Below are 26,742 nucleotides of genomic sequence, written 5' to 3' on the forward strand. Positions count from 1 at the left end.
CGGGCCACCAACCACATCCACTGCCCTCTGTTCGGGCAAGGTGAGGGGTGCAATTCTGGTTATCCCCCCTCAGGTCCCTACTGCTCCCGCTGGTTTTGCGCAGCCTTCTCTGGGGGGTGGGGGGGGGGGATTGCGGGGGAACATACAACGACACCATTAGACTGTCCAACGCACGCAGCCCAGGGGTTGGGTGGATGGTGGCCTCAGTGGTCGGGGCACTTGGCCATGGCGGCTGGCATGTGGGGCAGGGCGGGGTTTCAGCCGTCCCCCGGTGGGAAGGATCAGGTTACAGGTGTGTGGGATCTCTCTGTATCTGATCTATACGAGTGGTTTAAAAGTGATCTCAATCACTTGCAGTCTGGGATTTCCCTGTTCCTGATCAATGGGAGTGGTTTATAAGTGATCTCAGACAGTCCCCAGTCTGGATCTCCCTGATCCTGATGTGAAATGGTGAGATGGGAAGTTGGGAAATGTGGAGAATTTGCGAGATGGCGCTAACCCTCATGAAGCCCAGGGAGAGCACGCAGTTCATCACTCCGTGGAGCTCGTGGATTACAAGCTCCCCCACTGATGGACGGAGGCTTATTAACTTGGGCTCATTAAGTCAACCCTTAAATGCCGGCCCAGATTTAGATCAGCAAGAACGGCAGTCCTGGTTGGAACCTGCGTGCTGAGCACTGTATTGTAGAATTTGCTTTTGACTAGTAAGTAAAAGGATCACCTTCCATGGTGTCGTGAACATTTTATACTGGTGACAAGGATGGGACCATTGCTGCAATTCTGGACATTGGAACCGCTCTTGAATTTATCAACATGAGTGCAAGATGGAGATCATTTAAATGTGTTGCTTTTTGGAAGGCTTGTGGCCTTTGACACTGGCATGGCAATTGGGCCCAATATACCGAACGAGTATGGCATTTCTTCCAGGTGAGTGGTATTGGAGAAGATGACGGCAAAAGGTAATAGTCCTGACTGCCTGCGGAGTCCCAACTTTCAGTGTGATCAAACGGCTCACCTACAGTGGGCAGGAGAGGAGGTTGGGGGGAGTTGCCGTTTAGGGTAGTGGGAGTGAGCTTCAGGTATTTGAGCATTCATGTGGCGTGGGGACGGGAGCAGCTACATAAGCTGAATCTGGCTCTGTTGGTGGAGCAAATGCAAGGGGATTTTAGGAGGTGCAATGTACTCCTGCTGTCGTCGGGACGGGTGCAATTGGTGAAGGTGGTTCTCCTGACTGGGGAGTGTCTGAGATCACTTATTCGTTTTCTAGAATCACCCAATCTTTTTTTTTTTGGAAGGTGAATTCACTGATATCGAGGTTTATTTGGGCGGGTAAAGCCCTGCGGGTTAAGAAGGTGCAGCTTGAGCGGAGGCGATGAAGTTGTTAGTTGTTCCAAATTTGATGAATTATTATTGGGCGGCGAACATAACCTTGGTCAGGAAGTGGGTTGGGTAGTGGGGATTGGTCGCTATGGGAACTGTTGAAGGCAGCCTCTGATAAGGACTCTAGTTTGGGGGCAACAGCACCTCTACCGTTCTCACCAGCCAGGTACAAGCAGGTTGCTGTTGGCAGCCCTGAGGGTGTGTGGACAGGGGCGGCAACACCTGAGGCTCGAGGATCTGGGGGAATTATTGGTTTGTCTAGGGGAGCTGGGTGGGGATTGAGTGGTTTGGAGATCTATATGTTCCAAGCTTGAAGGGGTTGATGGAGCAGTTTGAGTTGCCCACCAGGAATGGATTTACAAGTGATGGATTTGGTCAGGAAGCAGATGCCAACCTTTCCCCACTGTCGTCCATGGGGCTGTAGGACAAGGTGGTGTCGAGAACGGGTAGGGGAGGGTAAAGTGTTGGAAATCTATAGAGTTAATGGACTGGGAGCCCTGATGGGGGTAGTGAAGCATAAATGAGAGGAAGAGTTAGGAAGGGAGGTGTAGGCTGGGCTGTGGGAGGAGGCTCTGAGGAGGGTGAATGCATCCTCTATGTGTGCTATGCTTAGCCTTATTCAGTTTAAAGTGGATCACAGGACACATGTGATTGTGACCAGGATGAGTAGGTTTTTTGAAGGGATGGAGGATAGTGGGTGGGCCTGATAATCATGTTCATATGTTTGGAGCCAGCCCGAAGCTGGAGGGATTCTGGCGGGGGTTTGCTGACGTTATGTCAGAGGTCTTGAGGGTGAAGGTGGTCCCGAGTCCAGGTGGCAATCTTTGGAGTGGCAGGACCCAGGAGTCCAGACTGCGAGAGAGGGCGATGTATTGGCCTTTGCCTCCCTGCTAGCCAAAGACAGATCTTATTGGGATGGCGGGGCCACTGAAAGCTGGGGTGTGGGTGAGCGATCTAGCAGAGTTCCTCAGGCCGGAGAAGATAAAGTTCACCTTGAGAGGGGCTGTGGAGGGGTTTGCCCAAAGATGGCAGCCGTTCATCGACGTCTTCGAAAATAGAAAGTAGTTAAGATGTCAGCAGTGGGTGGGGGAGGGGGGGGAGAGGAGGGATAAAAAGGAGGTTGGGGAGCTGGAGGCAGGACGATGGGGTGTTAGATATCCATTTGGTTTGATTATTTGCATTTCTGTTTGCCTCCTTTTTTATGGTTGTGTTTGAAATATATATATATATAAATGCCTCAATAAAATATTTTTTAAAAAGCCTCACCTACCCAGCAGCCCCAGATTCGATTGCAATGAGTTGGTAATGCTTTTTGCAGACCATTTATGACCCCAAAACATCAGTGATTGTGCAGAGGTACAGGTTCAACACAGGCGTGCAAACCCTAGGGGAATCGGTAATGGAATTCCTGACACGCCTTCACGAGCTGGAGGAGAATTGTGACCACGGGCCATCCCTCCCGGAGATGTTACGAGACCGCCTAGTGTGTGGCATTAATAACATAGTGACCCAATGGCAATTGTTGGCGGAACTGTCCTTGGATCTAAAAAGGGTCATCCCACTCACATGAAGATATGAGAAAGGGAGTCCGGGAAATCCAGAGCTCCATGGCATTGATGTGCAGAGTGTTACCTGCCCCCCCCCCCCCCCATTCCAGTGAGTATCGCCGCCCCCAAGACCCAATTGCCACCTGAGCACAATCGTGGTCAGACCCACTGGCCAAGAACCACTGCAGCCTAACGAGACATCTCCCTTGAAATCCAGGAAAAAGACTCGTAACAATGCTGTAGTTGTGGTCGCAGGATCCATGGGGCCTGGGAGTTTCAGAATTGACAGTGAATGTGGGGGTCCTGGTTGGGTGACACAACTACCCTGAGCCTGGGCTCTACATTTAACCCAGCCTGATGTAGATGATTGCATGCAACTAAATTGCATTATGGCACCAAAAGTAGCCACGATCAAAATAACTTTCCAGATGAATGGCCATCCCTTGGATATGGAAAGAGAAACATGGGCCACTATCTCGGTCATTGTACAACAAACGTACTGGAAAATTTGTTCGGGGATCCAGCACCTGAGCCTAAAGGGCAATAAGGCACGGCTGGTAACGAATGCCGGAGAACCATTAACTGTTATTGGGGCAATGACGACTCCGGTTACCCATGGCCAACAATCAGTTCGACTACCATTGGTAATGGTGCAGGGACCCGGACACAGTCATCTGGGTTGTAACTGGTTACAGAGGCTGTGCCTAGATTGGCAGCAGATCTTTAGAATAGGTACACGCAGATTGCATGAGGTCCTGGGAAAATACCCGGAGGTCATCCAAGTAGGCTTAGATGACAATGGCCAACGTTTATGTGGACCCAGAGGCCTAACCCAAGTATTTCAGGGCCCATCAGGTTCCATACGCCCGGCTGAGCAGGCTGGAGAATTTGGAGATTATTCACCCAGTTCAATTTGCAGAATGGGCAGCATCAGTGGTCCTGGTGCTGAAGCCTGATAAGACAGTCCACTTGGGTGGAAGACCGAGATGAGATGTTGGCTGGGGGCTATTGTTTCTCTAAATTGGACATGAACCATGCATACCTCCACCTAGGAAACATGTGACCCTGGCGCTGTGAGGCAGCAGTGCTAACCACTGTACCACTATGTCTCATATCCTTTAGGGAAGGAAACCTGCCGGCCTCATCCTGTCTGCTTCAATGTCTGTCACTCCTGTGTCACACCCAATGTAGGTGATTCTCAGCTGCCTCACGAATAAGCTACTCAGCTATCTCCAAGTGGAGATAGAGTTGAACCATCAATGTAGGCTAATGAACAACACCTACAGCATGGGCATAAATAACAGCTGACCCAGACATCAGGTGAGAAAAATCCCCATTGTTGGAGAGCGTTTGAAACCCCAAAGTCCCCTGTTCCCCGCACCCCTCGATCACGCTACATTCTCCACAATCCACGCCTTAAAGCACTCGTCTGTCAAATATTCTCAGAAAGGAATCCCTTGCTTTGACAGAATATGGGATTCACAGGTCGGCGCAACATTGAGGGCCGAATGGCCCGTACTGCGCTGTTATGTTCTATGTCGAAGGATGGGTGAGTAAATTTGCAGATGACACTAAAGTCGGTGGAGTTGTGGACAGTGCAGAAGGATGTTACAAGTTACAGAGGGACATAGATACGCTGCAGAGCTGGGCTGACAAATGGAGTTTAATGCAGAAAAGTGTGAGTTGATTCATTTTGGAAGAAATAACAGGAAGGTAGAGTACTGGGCTAATGGTAAGATTCTTGGTAGTGTGGACAAGCAGAGAGATCTCGGTGTCCATGTCCATAGATCCCTGAAAGTTGCCAACCAGTTTGAGAGGGTTGTTAAGAAGGCGTACGGTGTGTTAGCTTTTATTGGTAGAGGAATTGAGTTTCGGAGCCATGAGGTCATGTTGCAGTTGTACAAAACTCTGGTGCGGCCGCATTTGGAATATTGTGTGCAGTTCTGGTCGCCACATTATAGGAAGGATGTGGAAGCATTGGAAAGGGTACAGAGGAGATTTACAAGAATGTTGCCTGGTATGGAGGGAAGATGATATAAGGAAAGGCTGAAGGACTTGAGGCTGTTTTCGTTAGAGAGAAGAAGGTTAAGAGGTGACTTAATTGAGGCATACAAGATGATCAGAGGATTAGATAGGGTGGACATCGAGAGCCTTTTTCCTCGGATGGTGATGTCCAGCACGAGGGGACATAGCTTTAAATTGAGGGGAGATAGATATAGGCCAGATGTCAGAGGTAGGTTCTTTACTCAGAGAGTAGTAAGGGCGTGGAATGCCCTGCCTGCAGCAGTAGTGGACTCGCCAACATTAAACGCATTCAAATGGTCATTGGATAGGCATATGGACGATAAGGGAATAGTGTAGAGGGACTTTAGAAGGGTTTCACAGGATGGGGCAACATCGTGGGCCGAAGGGCCTGTACTGTGCTGTAATGTTCTATGTTCTATGTTCTCTATGAATAGCAGCACCATCTCTCAAGCGAGCTTGTTCAGTAAAGCACCAAAATGACTTTTCCCAAGATTGTTAGCCTGGGTCTATCAGGAGAGAGTAGGAGGGGAGCAGGAAGCCTACTTGTGGCAATAAAGATTATGATCTTATCTCCTCGGATTTCCCTCAGGGGCTTGAGAATTCCGGAGCAATGACCTCACTCTGCAGCCTCTTCCAACTCTCTGGCATATCTGTGCTCCCGGAATCCCAGCCTAGTTACCATCTCGGGTTGAAATCCCTCCACATTTGGCACCATCTGCCTTTGGCTACCAAGGCCCTGAGCTCTGGAATTCAGTCCCTGAATCTCTCTGCCTCTCCCTCCTCATTTGGAACTCTGTTTAATGCCGAACGCTTTGACCCAGCCTTTGGTGCTCTGTCCTTAATATTTGCTTTCGTGACTCACGATTAGATTGTGTTTAACAAAGCTCCTTTGAAGTGTCTCAGGATGTTTTTCAACGTGAAATGCTCAATATTAAATGCAAGTTGTTGAAAATAACGCGACAAAGGCACAACTCGACGCACAAACTGATGCTAAACCGATTCTTTTATTATTGATCCAGAATGAAAGAGTTTGAGAGATAGGGGAAACGTAAAGAAAACACACAATTCCACATTCCTGCTGTTTACACTTTCACAAATTGGATTGCGATGCTGCACAGGCCCAAGCCAACCCTGGACGAGAGAGCCATGTCCAACTCTTCAGATTGGCAGAGGGGAAGGGGAGAAAAGGGTGAGAGTGAGTGGACGGGAAAGATGGAGTGAATGCAGGCGCTGGGCCACAAAGCATGGTGGAGGAGCCGGCTTTAATCTGAGATCCGGTATCCAGTAAACTTCAAGGAACCGGGATTGTTCAGCAGGGACCCGACCTCCAGCATAACATACACGTTGTCCCCCTTCTGGAGGAGAATCAGCTCGCTGCGCTCGACCTGCTGGGTGCTTCCGTCAGGAAGGATGGTGTCGATGCTGCTGAGTCTGTCCCCATTCTTGAAGATGGCAACGGAGGTCTCCACGCCTTCAGCTGGGAGACAGCTGTAGGTGAAGAAGTACACGCCAGCAATAGGGCAGATGAAGACTCCAGTTGTGCTGTTATAGCCTTCCTCCCGGTTCAGAGAAACCTGGTTGTACACGATAGTGACTCCTGTTTGGACCACGTTATCCTGCGAGAGGGAAACAGCAAAGAGCGCAGCATGGTGGTCATGTTTCTCTGTGTGAGAGAGAGAATTGAAAACAGCAGATTAGCTACATTATAACAAAAAAATAACAAGACAACCAAGGCTGTGAAATGCTGTATGCATTCCAGGAGTCCACACGGAATATTCGCACAAAGAACAGAACAGCACAGACACAGGCCCTACGTCCCTCCAAGCCTGTACAGGTCATGATAACCTTGGCCAAAACTCTCAGCACTTCCTTGTGGTGTATCCCTCTATACCCATCCTATCCATGTGTTTGTCAAGATACCTTTGAACGGCGTCAATCTATCTGCTTCCACAGCCTCCCCTGACAACACGTTCTAGGCACTCACCACCCTCTGCGTAAAAAAAAACTGCCTCACACATCTCCTCTAAACGTTGCCCCACAGACCTTAAACCTATGCCCCCTGATGACTGACCCCTCTACTCTGGGAAAGAGTGCCTGCCCACCCATTCTATCCATGCCCCTTATAATCTTGTAGACCTCTATCAGGTCACCCCTCAACATCATTCTGATGAAATCAGTCCGAGTCTATTCAGCCCCTCCGCATAGCTAACACCCTCCACACCAGGCAAAATCCTCCTCTGCACCCTCTCCAAAGCCTCCACGTCCTTCTGGTAATGTGGCAACCAGAATTGTGCTCAATATCCCAAGTGCGGCCTGACCAAGGTTCTGTACAACTGTAGCATGACTTGCCAGAAATGGTCATCGTCAACCAGCAGATAATCGAACTGTCTTCCCTTGGCATTCGATGGCATTACCATCGCCGAGTCTCCCACTCTCAACATCCTGAGGGTTATCATTGACCGGAAACTGAACCGGACTCAGCCATATAAATAATGTGCCAGGTCAGAGGCTAGGAATCCTGCGGTGGGTAACTCACCTCCTCACTCTCCAAAAACCTGCCCACCAGCTCCAAGTCAGGAGGGCGATGGAATACACCCCACTTGCCTGGATGATAATGCCTCCAAAAACCACTGACGAAATTGAGCAGCGTCCGTAAGCAGCTCACTTGATCGGCCCACTTGATCGGCACCCTATACATTCACTCCCTCCACCACTGCTGCAAAGTGGCAGCAATGCGGGCCATCTTCAAGATGTCACAACTCATGGAGGCTGCTTTGGCAGCACTTTATACCCCCGGGGAACAAAGGAAAAAGCAGTGTGACGCGAAACACAGGGGACCACAATCACCACTGCAAATACTGGAAGGAGGAAAAAGAAAGGAAACTGATGTAGGTATTGAAATAGTTGGAGCCGATCTTTGTTTAAATAGTTTCAATTTTACTGCTTATTTTTTGCTTTCTCTCCTTTTTTATCTCCTAATGTTTGTTCATATTTATAACTGTTTTGTATACCAAAAATTCAATAAAAACATGTATGTAAAAAAAGGAAATATATCGGCCGTTCCTTCACTGTCGCTGGGTCAACATCCTGGATCCTTCTCCCTAACAACACAGGGGTGGACCTACACCACAGGGACTGCAGCCATTCAAGAAGCAGCTCACCACCACTGCCTCAAGGGCAATTAGGGATGGACAATAAATGGTGGCTTAGCCAGTGATACTCGTTTCTATGGCTGATGATGGGGGTCATGTTGAGAGTAGGATCTTTCTGGAACGAATTCCGTGTTTCATATAATTATAGAGGAATTACAAATTATAAGGAGGCCATTCGGCCCATCGAGTCTGCACCGGCTCTTGGAAAGAGCACCCTACCCAAGGTCAACACCTCCACCCTATCCCCATAACCCAGTAACTCCACCCAACACTAAGGGCAATTTTGGACACTAAGGGCAATTTATCACCGCCAATCCACCTAACCTACACATCTTTGGACTGTGGGAGGAAACCGGAGCACCCGGAGGAAACCCACGCAGACGCGGGGAGAACATGCAGACTCCGAACAGACAGAGGCCCAAGCCGGGAATTGAACCTGGGACCCTGGAGCTGTGAAGCAATTGTGCTATACACAATGCTACTGTGCTGCCCACTGACTCTCCATAGATCAGTGCAGTTTACTCCATTCCTTCATTCCCCTGCTCTATCCCAGTGGCTTTGCAGGTTGACTGGACACAATACTGTACCCTAACCAGAGGGTTATAGACATTCATCATGCCTGCTTTCGTACTCAGTACCTCTATTTTATCGGTGGCACAGTGGTTAGCACTGCTGCCTCACAGCTCCAGGGACCCTGTGGAGTCTGCACGTTCTCCCCAGTGCCTGCGTGGGTTTCCTCCGGGTGCTCCAGTTTCCTCCCACAGTCCGAAGATGTGCAGGTTGGTTGGATTGACCATGATAAATTGTCCTTAGTGCCCGAGAGGTTAGGTGTGGTTACTGGGTTATGGGGGTAGGGTGGAGGTGTGGGCTTAAGAGGAGTGCTCTTTCCAAGGGCCTGTACAGATTTGATGGGTCGAATGGCCTCCTTCTGCACTCCTGATTCTATGATTTACTAACCACTCTCTCAATTGGCCAAGCCACATTCAGGGCCCTGTGTACATGCACCCCCAGCTCTGTGTCATTAACTCTGTATTACCCCATGCAGCCCCTTCTGTCCAATTACATCATCTCACGTATCTCTGTATTAAATTCTACCTGTCTGCCAAATCTGCTAGTCGAGGATTACCCCGACTTCTCCAACCACGGAACCTATTGACTGAATTCCTGACAACCATTCTTATTATGGTGAAGAATTAAACCACAAAAAGTTGACTGTTTTTGCTCAATAGGGGTCAATAGACAAAAACAATTCTATCTCTGACATGTATTCCTTATTAAAGTTGCCTCTCAACAAATATTTAAGTTTTAACATTTTGTCATTTTTAATGGGAAGAAGTGATGCTGTTTATGGTCACAGATTCATTTAATAATAATAATATTTATTAGTGTCACAAGTAGGCTTAAATTAACAATGCAATGAGGTGACTGAAAAACCCCTAGTCACCACACTTCAGCACCTGTTCAGGTTGGATTGACAGAGGAGAATTCACAATGTCCAAATTACCTAATCACGTCTTTCAGGACTTGTGGGAGGAAACCGGAGCACCCGGAGGAAACCCAAGCAGACACGGGGAGAACGTGCAGACTCCGCACAGACAGATTCAAGCCGGGAATTGAACCTCGGACCATGGCACTGTGAAGCAACAGTGCTAACCACTGTGACTGGAGTGCTGCTGGAGAGAGCTCGATTCTCATATCAGACTCACACCCAAAGGAAGCACACACACTTTGGGCTGGATTCTCAGGTCAAACAGCTGTGTGTTTCTCGGCACGCAGCATTTGCTGACAGCAGGATTCAGTCTTCTTGCCGCTTGTCAATGGAATTTCCCATTGAAGCCACCACTCGCTCTCTGGAAACCCACGGGCAGAGGTGCGCTGCCGGCAGGGTAAGTGAATCGCAGCAGCTTTCATCTCTCATACATATTTTTTGTTCACATACAGTCTCTCTCTCTCACACACAATCTCTTACACACACACAGCCTCTATCTTACTCACACAGCTTCTCTCTCAGACACACACTCACAGCCTCTCAGACACACACTCACAGCCTCTCAGACACACACTCACAGCCTCTCAGACACACACTCACAGCCTCTCAGACACACACTCACAGCCTCTCAGACACACTCACAGCCTCTCAGACACACACTCACAGCCTCTCAGACACACACTCACAGCCTCTCAGACACACACACAGCCTCTCAGACACACACTCACAGCCTCTCAGACACACACTCACAGCCTCTCAGACACACACTCACAGCCTCTCAGACACACACTCACAGCCTCTCAGACACACACTCACAGCCTCTCAGACACACACTCACAGCCTCTCAGACACACTCACAGCCTCTCAGACACACACTCACAGCCTCTCAGACACACACTCACAGCCTCTCAGACACACACACAGCCTCTCAGACACACACTCACAGCCTCTCTCTCAGACACACACACACACAGCCTCTCTCTCAGACACACACTCACAGCCTCTCAGACACACACTCACAGCCTCTCAGACACACACACAGCCTCAGACACACACTCACAGCCTCTCTCTCAGACACACACACACAGCCTCTCTCTCAGACACACACTCACAGCCTCTCAGACACACACTCACAGCCTCTCAGACACACACACAGCCTCTCAGACACACACTCACAGCCTCTCTCTCAGACACACACACACAGCCTCTCTCTCAGACACACACTCACAGCCTCTCAGACACACACAGCCTCTCTATCTTACTCACACAGCCTCTCTCTCAGACACACACACACAGCCTCTCAGACACACACTCACAGCCTCTCTCTCAGACACACACACACAGCCTCTCTCTCAGACACACACTCACAGCCTCTCAGACACACACAGCCTCTCTATCTTACTCACACAGCCTCTCTCTCAGACACACACTCACAGCCTCTCAGATACACACACAGCCTATCTCCTTCACACGCAGCCTTTCTCTCCTTCACACGCAGCCTCTCTCTCCCTCTCACGCAGCCTCTCTCTCTCACACACACACATTCACACACAGTCTCTCTACCTCTCTCACATAGCTTCTCTCTCACTCACCCACAGCCTCTCTTGTCTTGATCTGCTGTGCACAATTCTGTATAGAGTTATCAATACAACTTCCGACCAGCATGTGGTGATAGAAATCTACCATGTGACTTGAGACATCGGCAGTTGGTAGTGAGTCGTACAAGAGGATAGCCGCACTTATAGTAGCTCGAGGAGGAGACATCCGGTGGCGGCATGTAGAGGGGAAGCCACTCGTTGGGTGGCTCCTGTTCGAGGCTTGTTTTTAAGAGTTTTAATGTCCAGTCCCAGGGGCAATTTGTGAATGTATGGGTGTAGGAAGGCATAAAGAAGGCGAAGAATGTCGAAGAGTCAAGAGGAAAACGACCGTGATGAAGGGAGGGAGTGAGGGATCATCGTCGAGTGAAAGGGCCAGCCCCGGAGGTGGCAAGATGGTGGAGTCTGGGTTGCTGGGTGGGGCTGCAATACTTACAGCAGAGAAGATGACTGAGGTGATGTCCTTGGAGTTGGAGATCAGGTTGCAAAGCATATGGAGCTGAGGAAGGAGATGGCGGTGGCATTGAAGGCATTGGTGGAGAAGGCAATTGCCCCGTTATGGGTGGCTATGGTGAAGACATCGGCCGAGGTGTGAGAGCTGGGCGATAAGATGAAGGGAGTGGAGGAGGCCATGTCGCAGCATGGCAATCAGCTCACCTCAATGAGGGATAAGTTACAGAGGGTGGTTGAGGCCAGTAAGGGGCTGCGAGCAAAGTTGGAGGACTTGGAAAACCATTCAAGGCGGCAGACTGTGAGGATTGTGGGCTTGACCAAAGGGGTGGAGGGCCCGAGGCTGATGGAGTACTTTGCCAAGATGTTGGCAGAGTTGATGGGAAAGGGAGAGAAACCTTCTTCGTATGAACTGGAGCGGGCTCATCGGTCGCTGAGGCCTAAACCAAAGGCGAATGAGCTGCCAAGGGCAGTGATCATCTGTGTTCACAGGTACCACATGAAGGAGAAGGTTTTGAACTGGGCGAAGCAGAAGTGGAAGGTACAGTGAGCTGGTGCTCCTGTGCGCATTTACCAGGGCTTGATGGTGGGGCAGCACGGTAGCACAGTAGCTAGCACAGTTTATTCACAGCTCCAGGGTCCCAGGTTCGGTTCCCGACATGGATCACTGTCTGTGCGGAGTCTGCACGTCCTCACCATGTCTGTGTGTGTCCTCCGGTGCCCCGGTTTCCTCCCACAGTTCAAAGATGTGCAGGTTAGGTGGATTGGCCATGATAATTTGCCCTTAGTGTCCAAAAAAGTTTAGGTGGGGTTAGTTTACGGGGATGGGGTGGAGGCGTGGGCTTGGGTTCTCTTTCCACCAGCCGGTGCAGATGCGATGGGCCGAATGGCCTCCTTCTGCACTGTAAATTCTATGATTCTTTTGAAAAAAACACAGGGCAGCACTGTAGCACAGTGGTTCGCACAGTTGCTTCACATCTCCAGGGTCGCAGGTTCGATTCCCGGCTTGAGTCACCGTCTGTGCGGAGTCTGCACGTTCTCCCCGTGTGTGTGCGTGGGTTTCCTCCGGGTGCTCCGGTTTCCTCCCACAGTCCAAAGATAGATCATAGAATTTACAGTGCAGAAGGAGGCCATTCGGCCCATCGAGTCTGCACCGGCTCTTGGAAAGAGCACCCCACCTAAGGTCAACACCTCCACTCTATCCCAATAACCCAGTAACCCCACCCAACACTAAGGGCAATTTTGGATACTAAGGGCAATTTATCATGGCCAATCCACCAGATATGCAGGTTAGGTAGATTAGCCAAGATAAATTGCCCCTTAGTGTCCAAAAATGGTTAGGTGGGGTTGCGGAAATAGGATGGAGGTGTGGGGATAGGGTGGAGATATGGGCTCAGGTAGGGTGCTCTTTCCAAGGCCAATGCAGACTCGATGGGCAGAATGGCCTCCTTCTGCACTATAAATTCTATGATAACTGGCAAGGAGGTGAACGGTTTTCGGCCGAAGAAGACATTGTACAACAGTGGGGTGTGGTTTGGAGAAGTGAATCCAGCAAAGTTGAGGGTGACCTACAACTCCAGAGACTTGTATTTTGAGACAGTGGAGTCAGCAGAGGCGTTTGTGAAGGCAGGAGGCTTGGGACGGAAGTAAGGAATGAGGCTGAAGATGAGTTTTGGACTGTGGAAGGGGAATTGAGAGAGTGTATAAATGCAGTTTTGGTTTATGTTTTTACTCCATGCTGTTATAGTGGTTAAGTTCTTTGTAGCGATGGTTCTTTCTAAGATGTGTATTTTGCTTGGGATATGCGGGGTTTTATTCTAGTTGTTTTTCTGGGACTGAGCACGATAAAGCTTTAGTCGGCTAGTGAACGGAGGTGTGGGAAGGGGCGAGATTACGGATATTGGGGCCTGGTGAGCAGGTTTCGATGAGACTAGAAGGGTAAACGGGAGAGGTGGGGGGGGGGGATGGGTCGATACTGGGTGGGGGGTTTTTTCGAGAGGGGGGAGGGGTTCAAAGTTAACAATGGATAGGGGCTGGTAAGGCCCAGAGGGCAGGGTCCGGAGTTATGATGATGGGGGATAGGAAGGAGGGGAGAGGGAGGAGACCTCCTGTGAGGCTGGAACGTGGAACGTGATGGGTTGGGAGGCCCAGTGACGATGTCAAGGGTGCTTAGCGGTCCTGAAGAGCTTGAAGGCGGACCTTATGATGCTGCAGCAGACTCACTTGAGGGCGAAGGATCGGTAAGGCTTGGGAAGGGCTGGGTTAGTCAGGTGTTTCACTCGGGTTTTGATGGCTGGGCATGGGGAGGGGGGTGGGTGGGGGGGTTACGGTCCTGGTTAGTAAAAGAGTGTGGTTCCAAATGGAGAAAGTGGTAGCAGATCAAGGAGGTAGGTGTGTGATAGTGACAGTGCATTGGAGGGGAGGTTGGTGGCGTTGGTAAGCATATTTGGCCCTGACCGGGACGATGTACGGTTTGCGAAGAAGGTGTGTGGGGCCATCCCCGACTTGCTTGAGTTGATAGTGGATGAAGACTGCAACTTCGTGCAGGAGACAAGATTGGACAGGTTGGGCCGCTCGCCCAATCGGGGGGCGAAGGCTTTGACTGGACTTCGGGAGGAAATGGGATGAGTGAACCCTTGGAGGCTTTTGCACCCAAGGGAGCGGGAGTATTTAGTTTTCTCTTTGGTCCATATGGTCTATTCGAGAATAGATTTTTTTTGTGGTGGGGAAGACGCTGTTGGGCGGGGTTAAGGGGTCGAAATATTCAGCAATTGCAATATCGGATCATGCACCACATTGGGTGGATGTGGTGTTGGATAAGGGGGTAGTGCAGAGGTCAGGGTGGAGATTGAATGTGGGGCTGTTGGGGGACTGAGGGTTTTGTGATAAGATTGGGAAAGTAATTGAGGAATATGTGGGGTTTAATTGTACAGGGGAGGTTTCGCAGCCGGTGGTAGGGAAGCTCTGAAGGCGGTGGTGTGGGGGGAGGTGATAATGTTAAAGACAAAGGTAGAGTAAGAGGAGAGGGTGGAGTGACAAAGGTTGATAGACGGGATGTTGGAGGTAGGCAGGAGGTATGCAGAGGATGTGGATCCAATACTTTTGGAAAAGAGGAAGGAGCTGCAGGCGAGTTTTGACCGGCTGTCCATAAGGAAGGCGGTGCGCCAATTGAGGCTGGCGACGGGGGCAGTTTATGAGTATGGAGAGATGGAGACTGTTGGCAGATCAACGTCGGAGGGAGGAGGTAGTGAGGGAAATTATTCAGGTGGGAGATAGGACGAGGAAGCCGGTGGTGGCCCCGGACCAGATTAATAGGGTGCTTGAGGTGTTTTCTGAGCGATTGTTCGGAGCCACCGGGGGATGATAGGGTGATGCAGGAATTACTGGATGGTTTGGAATACCCGAGGTTGGGGGAGGAGGATAGGGCCACATTGAGGAGGTCGGTAGGGGAGCAGGAGATAAAGGAAGAACATAGAACAATACAGCGAAGTACAGGCCCTTCGGCCCTCGATGTTGCACCAACATGGAAAAAAACTAAAGGCCATCTAACCTACACTATGCCCTTATCATCCATATGCTTATCCAATAAACTTTTAAATGCCCTCAATGTTGGCGAGTTCACTACTGTTGCAGGTAGGGCATTCCACGGCCTCACCACTCTTTGCGTAAAAAAACCCACCTCTGACCTCTGTCCTATATCTATTACCCCTCAATTTAAGGCTATGTCCCCTCGTGCTAGCCACCTCCATCCGCGGGAGAAGGCTCTCGCTGGCCACCCTATCTAACCCTCTGATCATTTTGTATGCCTCTATTAAGTCACCTCTTAACCTTCTTCTCTCTAACGAAAACAACCTCAAGTCCATCAGCCTTTCCTCATAAGATTTTCCCTCCATACCAGGCAACATCCTGGTAAATCTCCTCTGCACCCGTTCCAAAGCTTCCACGTCCTTCCTATAATGAGGCGACCAGAACTGTACGCAATACTCCAAATGCGGCCGTACTAGAGTTTTGTACAACTGCAACATGACCTCATGGCTCCGGAACTCAATCCCTCTACCAATAAAGGCCAACACACCATAGGCCTTCTTCACAACCCTATCAACCTGGGTGGCAACTTTCAGGGATCTATGTACATTGACACCGAGATCCCTCTGCTCATCCACACTACCAAGAATTTTACCATTAGCCAAATATTCCGCATTCCTGTTATTCTTTCCAAAGTGAATCACTTCACACTTCTCCACATTAAACTCCATTTGCCACCTCTCAGCCCAGCTCTGCAGCTTATCTATGTCCCTCTGTAACCTGCAACATCCTTCCGCACTGTCTACAACTCCACCGACTTTAGTGTCGTCTGCAAATTTACTCACCCATCCTTCTGCGCCCTCCTCTAGGTCATTTATAAAAATGACAAACAGCAACGGCCCCAGAACAGATCCTTGTGGTACGCCACTCGTAACTGAACTCCATTCTGAACATTTCCCATCAACCACCACCCTCTGTCTTCTTTCAACTAGCCAATTTCTGATCCACATCACTAAATCACCCTCAATCCCCAGCCTCCGTATTTTCTGCAATAGCCGACCGTGGGGAACCTTATCAAATGCTTTACTGAAATCCATATACACCACATCAACTGCTCTACCCTCGTCTACCTGTTCAGTCACCTTCTCAAAGAACTCGATAAGGTTTGTGAGGCATGACCTACCCTTCACAAAACCATGCTGACTATCCCTAATCATATTATTCCTATCTAGATGATTATAAATCGTATCTTTTATAATCCTCTCCAAGACTTTACCCACCACAGACGTTAGGCTCACTGGCCTATAGTTACTGGGGTTATCTCTACTCCCCTTCTTGAACAAAGGGACCACAAAGAGATTGGGAGGAAGCAGTCGGGAAATGTAGCAAGGCCAGATGGGTTTCCGGTGGAGTACTATACCAAAGTTCGGGATAAGTTGGCGCCGCTGGTGGTGGGGATGTTTGAGGAGGTGATAGGGAAGGGGGTGTTGCCACAGCCTTTGAGGCAGGCATCGATCTCCTTGCTGCTAAAGAAGGATAAGGATCCAACAGAGTCTCGGTCGTATAGGCCCATATCCCTCTTGCATGTGGATACGAAGCTGTTGTCGGGTAGGTTGGAGGAGTGCCTCCCAAAGGTGATAGGGGAAGATCAGATGGGGTTTGTGAAAGGGAGACAGCTCTTTTCAAATATTAGGTTATTTAATGTGGTTATGGCACCGGCGGAGGGGAGGGAGATGGAGGTAGTGGTGGCACTGAATACCAAGAATGCGTTAGACCGGGTAGAGTGGGGTATTTGAAGGCGGTTTTATTGCGGTTTGGGATTGGGCCGCGATTTGTGGAGTGGGTAAGATTACTGTGCAGTGAGCCAAGGGCGAGAGTCCGCATGAATAGCATGAGTTTGGGGTATTTTGCTCTGCACCACGGGACTAGGCAGGGATGTCCTAATTCCCTCTGTTGTTTGCGGTTGATCCTTTGGCCATCACGTTTGTCTCTGGGGCCCGCTTTGTGAGGCTGGAGGAGTGGGGGAGAAATATGCATTGGGGCAGGGGGAGCTATTTAGGTATATGCAGGCCCGAGATTTCGACAAGGTGGGTTACAGAGCTTTCCGATGGCGTCGGCCCCCACACTGTTGGAGGAGGTATTGACGACAGCGGGAATGGATGTGTCAGTGACTTATGGGTGATTCTGGGGGAAAACAAGGTATCACTGGAGGCGAAGTGGGAGGAAGAATTGGGGGAGGGTATGGAGGAGGGGTTGTGGTGTAAGGTGCTCAGGAGGGTGAATGCCATGTGCGAGTTTGGGGCTGATACAGTTGGAGGAGGTGTATAGAGCGCACCTCACGAGGACAAGGATGAGCTGACTCTTTGAGGGGGCGGAGAATGTTTATGAACGCTGTGAGGGGGGCCCTGCAAATCACGTTCAGATGTTTAAGATCTGTCCAAAACTGGAGGGGTATTAGAGGGTAGAATATGGCTTCACGGTAGAAGCCATATTCAGGGTGTCGGACCAGCCAGGGTTGCAGAGGCAGAGATGGTGCGGATCGCCTCGCTGATCGCCCGAAGGAAGGTGCTGTTGGGGTGGAGGTCAGTTTCTCCGCCCTGTGCTTCGGCGTGGCTGGGGAGTTCTTACCGCTCGAGAAAGTGAAGATCAAGTTGAGGGGAAAGATGGAAGGGTTCTACAATTCATGGACTTTGTTTATCATGCACTTTCAAGAATTGAATGACATCAAACATTAGAGGGGGGGGGGTTTGGAATGTATAGGTTACTGGTATTTATGTACGGAATGATAGAATATAGAACATAGAACAGTACAGCACCGAACAGGCCCTTCGGCCCTCAATGTTGTGCCGAGCCATGATCACCCTACTCAAACCAATGTATCCACCCTATACCTGTAACCCAACAACCCCCCCCCCCCTTAACCTTACTTTTTTTTTTATTAGGACACTACGGGCAATTTAGCATGGCCAATCCACCTAACCCGCACATCTTTGGACTGTGGGAGGAAACCCACGCACACAGGGGGAGGACGTGCAGACTCCACACAGACAGTGACCCAGCCGGGAATCGAACCTGGGACCCTGGAGCTGTGAAGCATTTATGCTAACCACCATGCTACCCTGCTGCCCCTAAATGATTGCGACTCTTTTTTCTTTCTTACTTTGTATTTAAAATGTTGGGGGTTGTTTGGAGGTGGGTAGGATAAAGGGGCTGTTCGCCGGGGGGGGGGGGTAAAGGGGCCCTTGGCCAGGGGGGTAAAGGGGCCCTTGGCCAGGGGGGTAAAGGGGCCCTTGGCCGGGGGGGGGGGGTAAAGGGGCCCTTGGCCAGGGGGGTAAAGGGGCCCTTGGCCAGGGGGGGGTAAAGGAGCTGTTGGCCAGGGGGGGTAAAGGGGCTGTTGGCCAGGGGGGGTAAAGGGGCTGTTGGCCAGGGGGGTAAAGGGGCCCTTGGCCAGGGGGGTAAAGGGGCTGTTGGCCAGGGGGGTAAAGGGGCCGTGGGCCAGGGGGGTAAAGGGGCTGTGGGCCGGGGAGGGGGGGGTAAAGGGGCTGTTGGCCAGGGGGGTAAAGGGGCTGTTGGCCAGGGGGGTAAAGGGGCTGATGGCCAGGGTGGTAAAGGGTCTGTTGGCTGGGGGGGGTAAAGGGGGGTAAAGGGGCTGTTGGCCAGGGGGGTAAAGGGGCCGTGGGCCAGGGGGGTAAAGGGGCTGTGGGCCGGGGGGGGGTAAAGGGGCTGTTGGCCAGGGGGGTAAAGGGGCTGTGTGCTGGGGGGGTAAAGGGGCTGTGGGCCAGGGGGGTAAAGGGGCTGTGGGCCAGGGGAGTAAAGGGGCTCTGGGCCAAGGGGGTAAAGGGGCTGTGGGCCAGGGGGGTAAAGGGGCTGTTGGCCAGGGGGATAAAGGGGCCCTTGCCCAGGGGGGTAAAGGGGCTGTTGGCCAGGGGGGTAAAGGGGCTGTTGGCCATGGGGGTAAAGGGGCTGTTGGCCAGGGGGGTAAAGGGGCTGTTGGCCAGGGGGTTAAAAGGGCTGTTGGCCAGGGGGGTAAAGGGGCTGTTGGCCAGGGGGGTAAAGGGGCTGTTGGCCAGGGGGGTTAAAGGGGCTGTTGGCCAGGGGGGTAAAGGGGCTGTTGGCCAGGGGGGTTGTAATGAACTCCAATTGGCTTTATTGGTTGGCCAATTGGAGTATGAGCTCCCTCAATGATAGCTCATTGAGGGGGCCCTTATAATCACCTGTGTAGGCTTTGTGAGCCAGTCTTAAGTTGACTGGACTGCTAGCAGCACTGTTTGTAGCTGCTCCTGTAATATCGTTATTGTAAATAAATATTGGTGTGGTGACGGAACTCCTGCCTCCCATGGATTACTACAGTGGCGACGAGGTAAACTACGAATTTTGCGGAGACCAGCTGCCGCACTCGGAGGGTAAGCCTTGCCATTTTAAAAATGCCGTTTTTTGGGAGGTTAGAGGCATTCGACCCGGCTATTGAGGACTGGTCCCAGTATGTGGAGAGAATGTGTTACTTCTTCCGGGCAAATGATATACTGACGGACGAAAGGAGACGGCTTATCCTGCTGTCGGCGTGCGGACCCTCCGCTTTCGCCATTATACGTAGTCTGACTTATCCCGATGCGCCGGACACGAAAACTTTCCAAGAAATAACGGAATTGGTGAAAGAGCACTACGACCCAAAACCACCCCTCATTCTGCGTAGGTACAGATTCTACACAGCGAAGCGGGAAGACAGGGAGTCAGTCATGAATTTCTTGACCCGCCTGAGAAGCCTGGCGGAAAAATGTGAGTTCGGCCCAACGCTAAATGAAATGCTTCGGGACCGGTTAGTGTGTGGTATAAATGACCTCACAATACAGAAACGCCTGTTGGCGGAAACGGAGCTAGACTTCAGGCAGGCGTTACAGCTCGCACTGTCCCTAGAAAAGGCAGCAAGTGGGGCGCAAGAACTACAGGGCACGCCAATGGAGGTAGATACCTGTGAGAGGGACTACCACAACGGGTCCTGCTACCAGATACCCGCTCTCAGGAAAAACCTGAGGAATAGAGGGAAAAAGGAAAACCCCAGAACTGCACCCAAGTCTGCCAGGACTAACTGGAGACAGAGGGAAGTACCGGCTGAGGCTCCCCCAACAGAGAAGGAGCGTTTCTGGCACCAGACAGAGTGGGGTAACAACGACAGAAACCCTAGAAGGAGGTGGCAAAAGAGGAATAGCAGGTGGGGACGCAGGGAAGTACACAACCTAGATGCCCCATCCTCCTCCGAAGGGGAACAATTATATAATATTACAACAAAGAAAGCAGAACCCATTAGGATTACCCCACGGGTGAACGGGCGGCCGACAATAATGGAAATAGACACGGGTGCGGCCGTATCAGTAATGGGAGTGGCAGCATTTAGAAAAATCAAAGATGGACTCCAGCCACTAACCCTAACAAAAACATCGACGAAACTTAAAACCTACACGGGGTACCCCTGGAAGTTCTATGCACGACTCATGTACCTGTGGAATATGAGAAACAATTGCTCAGATTACCGTTGACGATAATAGAGGGCTCCGGACCGAGCTTAATTGGACGGAACTGAAAGACCTGAAATTTGACTGGATGAAAATTTTCCAGAGTGGAAGCGGGCAGTTGAGTGGAGTACTCCAAAAATACCCGGAGGTCTTCCAGGAAGGTTTGGGGAAAATCATAGGCGCCAAAGCAACTTTGCACGTGGACCCAAAAGCCCTTCCGAAATTTTGTAAGGCCAGGTCGGTACCTTTTGCATTAAGGAAGAAAGTAGATGACGAAATAGAAAGGTTATGGCGCAACGGCATTATCAGACCAGTACAGTTCTCGGAATGGGCAGCGCCGGTGGTACCAATTTTGAAGCCAGACGGCTCGATACGTCTCTGTGGAGATTTCAAACAGACAGTAAACAAATACGCACTGCTGGACAAATACCCAATCCCGAAAATAGATGACCTATATGCCAAATTGGCAGGTGGGGTTTTGTTCACGAAACTAGATATGAGCCACGCCTACCTGCAGTTAAAACTGGACAAGGGCTCCCAGAAGTTCGCTACGATCAACACACTGAAGGGTCTTTTTCGTTATACTGGGCTACCTTTTGGAGTGTCATCAGCCTGCGCTATATTCCAGCGTACGATGGAAAATATTCTGCAGGGACTACCGCAGGTGGCGATTTATTTGGATGTCTTAATCACGGGTAGGACAAACAGGGAACCTGGAGGAAGTTCTCAGGCGTTTCGCAAAGGCAGGCGTACGGCTAAAAAGGGAAAAATGTGTTTTTCTGGCCCCACAAGTGACGTACCTGGGATATAAAGTAGACGAGTCAGGCTTACATCCATTAGAAGACAGAGTAAGGGCAATAAAAGAAGCCCCAGCTCCCACCACGGTCCAGGAGTTATGATAATTTCTAGGGTTGGTCACCTATTATGGAAAATTTATTGAAAATAGGGCATCCATCCTAGAACCCCTCCACCAGCTACTAAAAAAGGCGCAAGAATGGAAATGGTCCACCCGCCAAAACTGAGCATTTAGGGACATTAAGGAACAGCTGTCATCCGGAAATGTCCTAGAGCATTATGACCCAAGGAAGGAGTTGGTGGTCACTTGTGATGCATCCCCCTACGGGGTAGGAGCCGTCTTAGCCCAGAGAGGAAGGAATGCGGAAGAACGGCCAATAGCCTATGCTTCGAGGACCTTGGTGATGGCTGAGAGGAAGTACGCCCAAATCGAGAAGGAAGGACTGGCGGTGATATTCGCACTAAAAAAATTTCACCAGTATCTGTACGGGCGGAAATTCACCATAGTGACGGACCATAAGCCGTTATTAGGGTTATTAAAAGAAGACAAGTCAATACCTCAGATTGCATCAACTAGAATCCAACGCTGGGCGTTGCTACTGGCGGCGTATGGAGCACAGACCGGGAACGCGAGTAGCACCTGCAGATGCTTTGAGCAGACCCCCCTCCCGGACACTCCGCCGCAAATACCAAAAGTAGAGGAGACAGTAATGACTCTAAATTTTTTGGACACCCTACCAGTAGACGCACAACATATTCGGTTGTGGACGCAAAAAGACCCAGTTTTAGCCAAGATGAAGCATTTTCTGCTAACAGGGGAACTGGAAAGATCAGTGGAGCCCCAGATGCACCCATACTGGAGCAGAAGGGACCAAATAACCGTAGAAGACGGTATCCTATTATGGGGAGCCGGGTAATCGTCCCAGCTCAGGGCCGTCAGGCAATCTTAACTGAGTCACATCACGGACACCCAGGGGTGTCTAAAATGAAGATGCTAGCTCGAAGCTACGTTTGGTGGCCAGGTTTGGACACAGACATAGCAGCCTTGGTACGTCGGTGCCAGGAGTGCCAACAGGGGCAAAGAGTGCCACCAGCGGCACCATTGCACCCGTGGGAATGGCCAGGCAGACCGTGGACCTGCCTGCATATTGACCATGCTGGCCCTTTCATGGGCTCAATGTTTTTGGTGATAGTGGATGCCCACTCCAAATGGTTGGACGTCCACCGGGTAAACACGGCAAGCACAGCATCGACAATTGAAAAGCTCAGGGCCTCGTTTGCAACACATGGACTTCCGGAGGTATTGGTGTCGGACAACGGAACGGCATTCACGAGTGGGGAATTTGGAAAATTCCTGAAGGAAAACGGAGTCCGTCACATAAAAACGGCCCCTTACCATCCAGCGACCAACGGCATGGCAGAGAGAGCGGTCCAGACACTTAATGCGGGACTCACAAAGCAGCCGGCAGCGTCAATAGACACAAAGCTCTCCCGCTGGCTGTTTGATTACAGGACCACACCGCATTCCACAATGAGCATACCGCCAGCTGAACTCTTAATGGGAAGGCGGCTGCGAACGAGGCTGAGTCTCCTTTTCCCAAATTTAACGGGGAAAGTGGAGAAACAACAGGAGGCCCAACGCAGGGGGCATGATAATAGTCGGCAGCAGAGACATTTCCAGGTGGGGGCACCGGTTTGGGTCAAGAATTATGGGAATGGACCAACTTGGGTCAAAGGCACGGTAGAGTCCCAAACAGGGCCCATATCCTATGAGGTTTCAATAGGAGGGAAGGTGCTGAAGAAACACCTAGACCAAATAAGGGCAGCGGATCCACACCTGGAGGCAGGCGAAGCAGGACCGCCTCAAGCTGGGATAGCCCAGACAGAAAGGATACCCACACCCCAGCCCCGAGCAATTTCTCCAGACCCCGTCATCCAGTCATCAGAGTCGGAGATGGACACACTCGACGAGGCCGCCGCGACACCTCTCCACGAGGAGGAGGAAGAACAACTTCCAAGGAGGTCGTCAAGGAAAAGACGGGCACCTATAAGGTACATCCCGCCCACTTCGAGAACGACCGGCGGATGACACAGAGGTGACAGACCCAGACATGAGGAGTAGGAAGAAGCTCAGAGGAATGCCAGCTGGCAGGAATTCCTCGGACCTTGGGGGGGAGGGGTGTAATGAACTCCAATTGGCTTTATTGGTTGGCCAATTGGAGTATGAGCTCCCTCAATGATAGCTCATTGAGGGGGCCCTTATAATCACCTGTGTAGGCTTTGTGAGCCAGTCTTAAGTTGACTGGACTGCTAGCAGCACTGTTTGTAGCTGCTCCTGTAATATCGTTATTGTAAATAAATATTGGTGTGGTGACAGAACTCCTGCCTCCCGTGGATGACTACAGGGGTAAAGGGGCTGTTGGCCAGGGGGGTAAAGGGGCCCTTGGCAAGGGGGGTAAAGGGGCCCTTGGCCAGGGGGGTAAAGGGGCTGTGGGCCAGCGGGGGTAAAGGGGCTGTTGCCCAGGGGGGTAAAGGGGCTGTTGCCCAGGGGGGTAAAGGGGCTGTTGCCCAGCGGGGTAAAGGGGCTGTTGCCCAGCGGGGTAAAGGGGCTCTCCCTCACACACAGCCTCTCTCCCTCACACACCGCCTCTCTCCCTCACACACCGCCTCTCTCTCTTTCTCACACACACAGGGCTGGATTCTGCGATTCTGGGGCTTTGTCCCTATGTTGCCGTGGGAACGGTGATGTTTAATGCCACAAAAACTGGTACAAAACGACCGACTGATCCCCAATTTTTCTGGGGGCTAGCATGACAGCACCATAGAGCACCCGGCTCCAGCTGCCGATACACCACAGAGAACTGCCGGCTTTGTGGCCGCACATGCACACAGCGAAGGCAGTCGTGCCTTCCTGCATGGCGCGTCTTCCTACATGACCCGACCCACAAAACAGTTACCCCTTCGGCCGGCTCGCACACTCTGGACCCCCCACACAGTGTCCCCAGTCTCGAATAATGACCGCTCCTGCGCACGGATTGACCCTCCCCTAACTGTAGCGGTGCTGGACTGAGTCCAACGGGTGAGACCATGAGAGACCCAAGCCGTCGTGAACTCAGCCGGTCGGGGGCAGGGCATTAGTGGGCAGGCCTCAGGCAATGGCCTGAGCCTGTCAATACAGCACGTGGCGTTTTACTCAGTGTTCAATGTCCAAGTTATTTAAATATTGCTACTGAGCTATTTATTTGGCACCTCGACAATGCTTCTGAAAAATCCACAAGACAACATCCATCAAATTTCCTTTACCAACACTCCTCAAAAAGTTGAAGGATCATCTCCCTTTTTGGGGGTAGCACGGTAGCATAGTGGTTAGCACAGTTGCTTCACAGTGCCAGGGTCCTAGGTTCGAATCCCGGTCTTGGGTCACTGTCTATGAGAAGTCTGCAAGTTCTCCTCGTGTCTGCGTGTATTTCCTCCGGGTGCTCCGGTTTCCTCCCACAGTCTAAAGATGTGCGGGTTAGGTGGACTGGCCATGATAAATTGCCCTTAGTGTCCAAAAAGGTGGGGTGGGGTTATGGGGATAGGGTGGAGGTGGGGGTGTGGGCTTGGGTAGGGTGCTCTCTCCAATTGCCTTCTGCACTGTATGTTCTATGTTCTAAGGGCCGTGCAGACGCTAGGGGTAAATTCTATGATATGATTCAAAACTCCACACTGGATCTTCATATTGAGCCCCAGCCTAACCAAGAGATTATTGATTTAAGTTTTCCCTCATTTCAATTTCAAGAAACTTAACTGCCGATTACGAACTTCCTATGTTAAAATAATTCATTCACCTCAAACATGTGCATCATTACCAGCAAAACTCTGAAACAGGTTGTGAAACGGCGAAACACTCCACAGCAATATAAGCTGCACCTTCTTTTCCCATAATAATATGTGGTTCAATTCTCGAACTTACCCTCATGTTCCATATCTTCCAAAGCTGCGATTTGATCCACCAGTGCCTTTAGCAATTCTCGATCATCATCGGATGTAGCCTGCTGCACAGAGGAGAAAAAATCTGGTCGATACAACTTCTCCATGGATTCAGGTATGAGGAAGCATTCATGAGTAAACAGGTAAAGCACGGGGTTAGGTTCAGAGTTAAACTCCCTCTACACTGTCCCCATCAATCACTCCCAGGACAGGTACAGCACGGGGTTAGTTACAGCTCCCTCTACACTGTCCCCACCAAACACTCCAGGGCAGGTGCAGCACGGGGTTAGATACAGAGTAAAGCTCCCTCTACACTGTCCCCATCAATCACTCCCAGGACAGGTACAGCACGGGGTTAGTTACAGCTCCCTCTACACTGTCCCCATCAAACACTCCAGGGCAGGTGCAGCACGGGGTTTGATACAGAGTAAAGGTCACTCTACATTGGACCCATCAAACACCCCAGGACAGGTACAGCACGGGGTTAGTTACAGAGTAATGTTCCGCTACACTGCCCCCATCAAACACTCCCAGGACAGGTACAGCACGGGGTTAGATACAGAGTAAAGCTCCCTCTACACTGTCCCCATCAAACCCTCCAGGACAGGTACAGCACGGGGTTAGATACAGAGTAAAGCTCACTCTACACTGTCCCCATCAAACATTCCCAGGACAGGTACAGCACGGGGTTAGATACAGAGTAAAGCTCCCTCTACATTGTACCCATCAAACACTCCAGGACAGGTACAGCACGGGGTTAGTTACAGAATAAAGTTCCTCTTCAGGTTTAATCGTTCCTGAGCTGTCTGCAAGCTTGGAGGAAACAATGTTTTCTGCAAGATGATTTTGAAAACTTACCGGGGTCGGGTGACCCTCCACAGTTGAGTGAGTCAAACATTGGATGATGCCGAGGAACAGCAGCACCTCCTGAGGGAAAGGAAGAAAAGTCAGGGGACACACAAAACATTTTTGATCAATGCTGTGAAATTGTTTTGCAATGAACGGGTTATTGAAGAAAAAAGGTACTCACTTTCCCACAGATAAACATGTTAATAGCTGAAGGTCACTCTCCTCAGTTGGTTGACTCTGCTCAGTGTTTTTCCCTTGTCTGAATGTCTCACTCCATCAACACGGCCTGCTTTTGTACTGATGTGAATGGGTGGAGTCTGCTTTCTGTCATTCACCACCACTAAATCACTCACACCCTGTGACACTCAGAGAGGATAGTGATACCAAGGGGGAAGTCAGCTCTGTCACACCCTGTGACACTCAGAGAGTACAGCGACACACTGTGGGATTGTC

General features: G+C 50.8%; 1 protein-coding gene across 1 annotated transcript; it reads right to left on the reverse strand.

The window, feature by feature from the left end:
* Positions 1 to 5,937: 5,937 nt before the first annotated feature.
* On the reverse strand, positions 5,938 to 25,547 carry LOC119955921 (adiponectin-like). The gene is made up of 2 exons (XM_038782578.1): positions 25,424 to 25,547; positions 5,938 to 6,615 (listed from the first exon to the last, which is right to left on the reverse strand). The coding sequence occupies exons 1-2, from the start codon at positions 25,545 to 25,547 to the stop codon at positions 6,215 to 6,217; spliced, it is 525 nt and encodes a 174-aa protein (XP_038638506.1). The 3' UTR covers positions 5,938 to 6,214.
* Positions 25,548 to 26,742: the final 1,195 nt, after the last annotated feature.

The sequence above is a fragment of the Scyliorhinus canicula genome, chromosome 21 (assembly GCF_902713615.1).
Source record: "Scyliorhinus canicula chromosome 21, sScyCan1.1, whole genome shotgun sequence".
Lineage (NCBI taxonomy): Eukaryota > Metazoa > Chordata > Chondrichthyes > Carcharhiniformes > Scyliorhinidae > Scyliorhinus > Scyliorhinus canicula.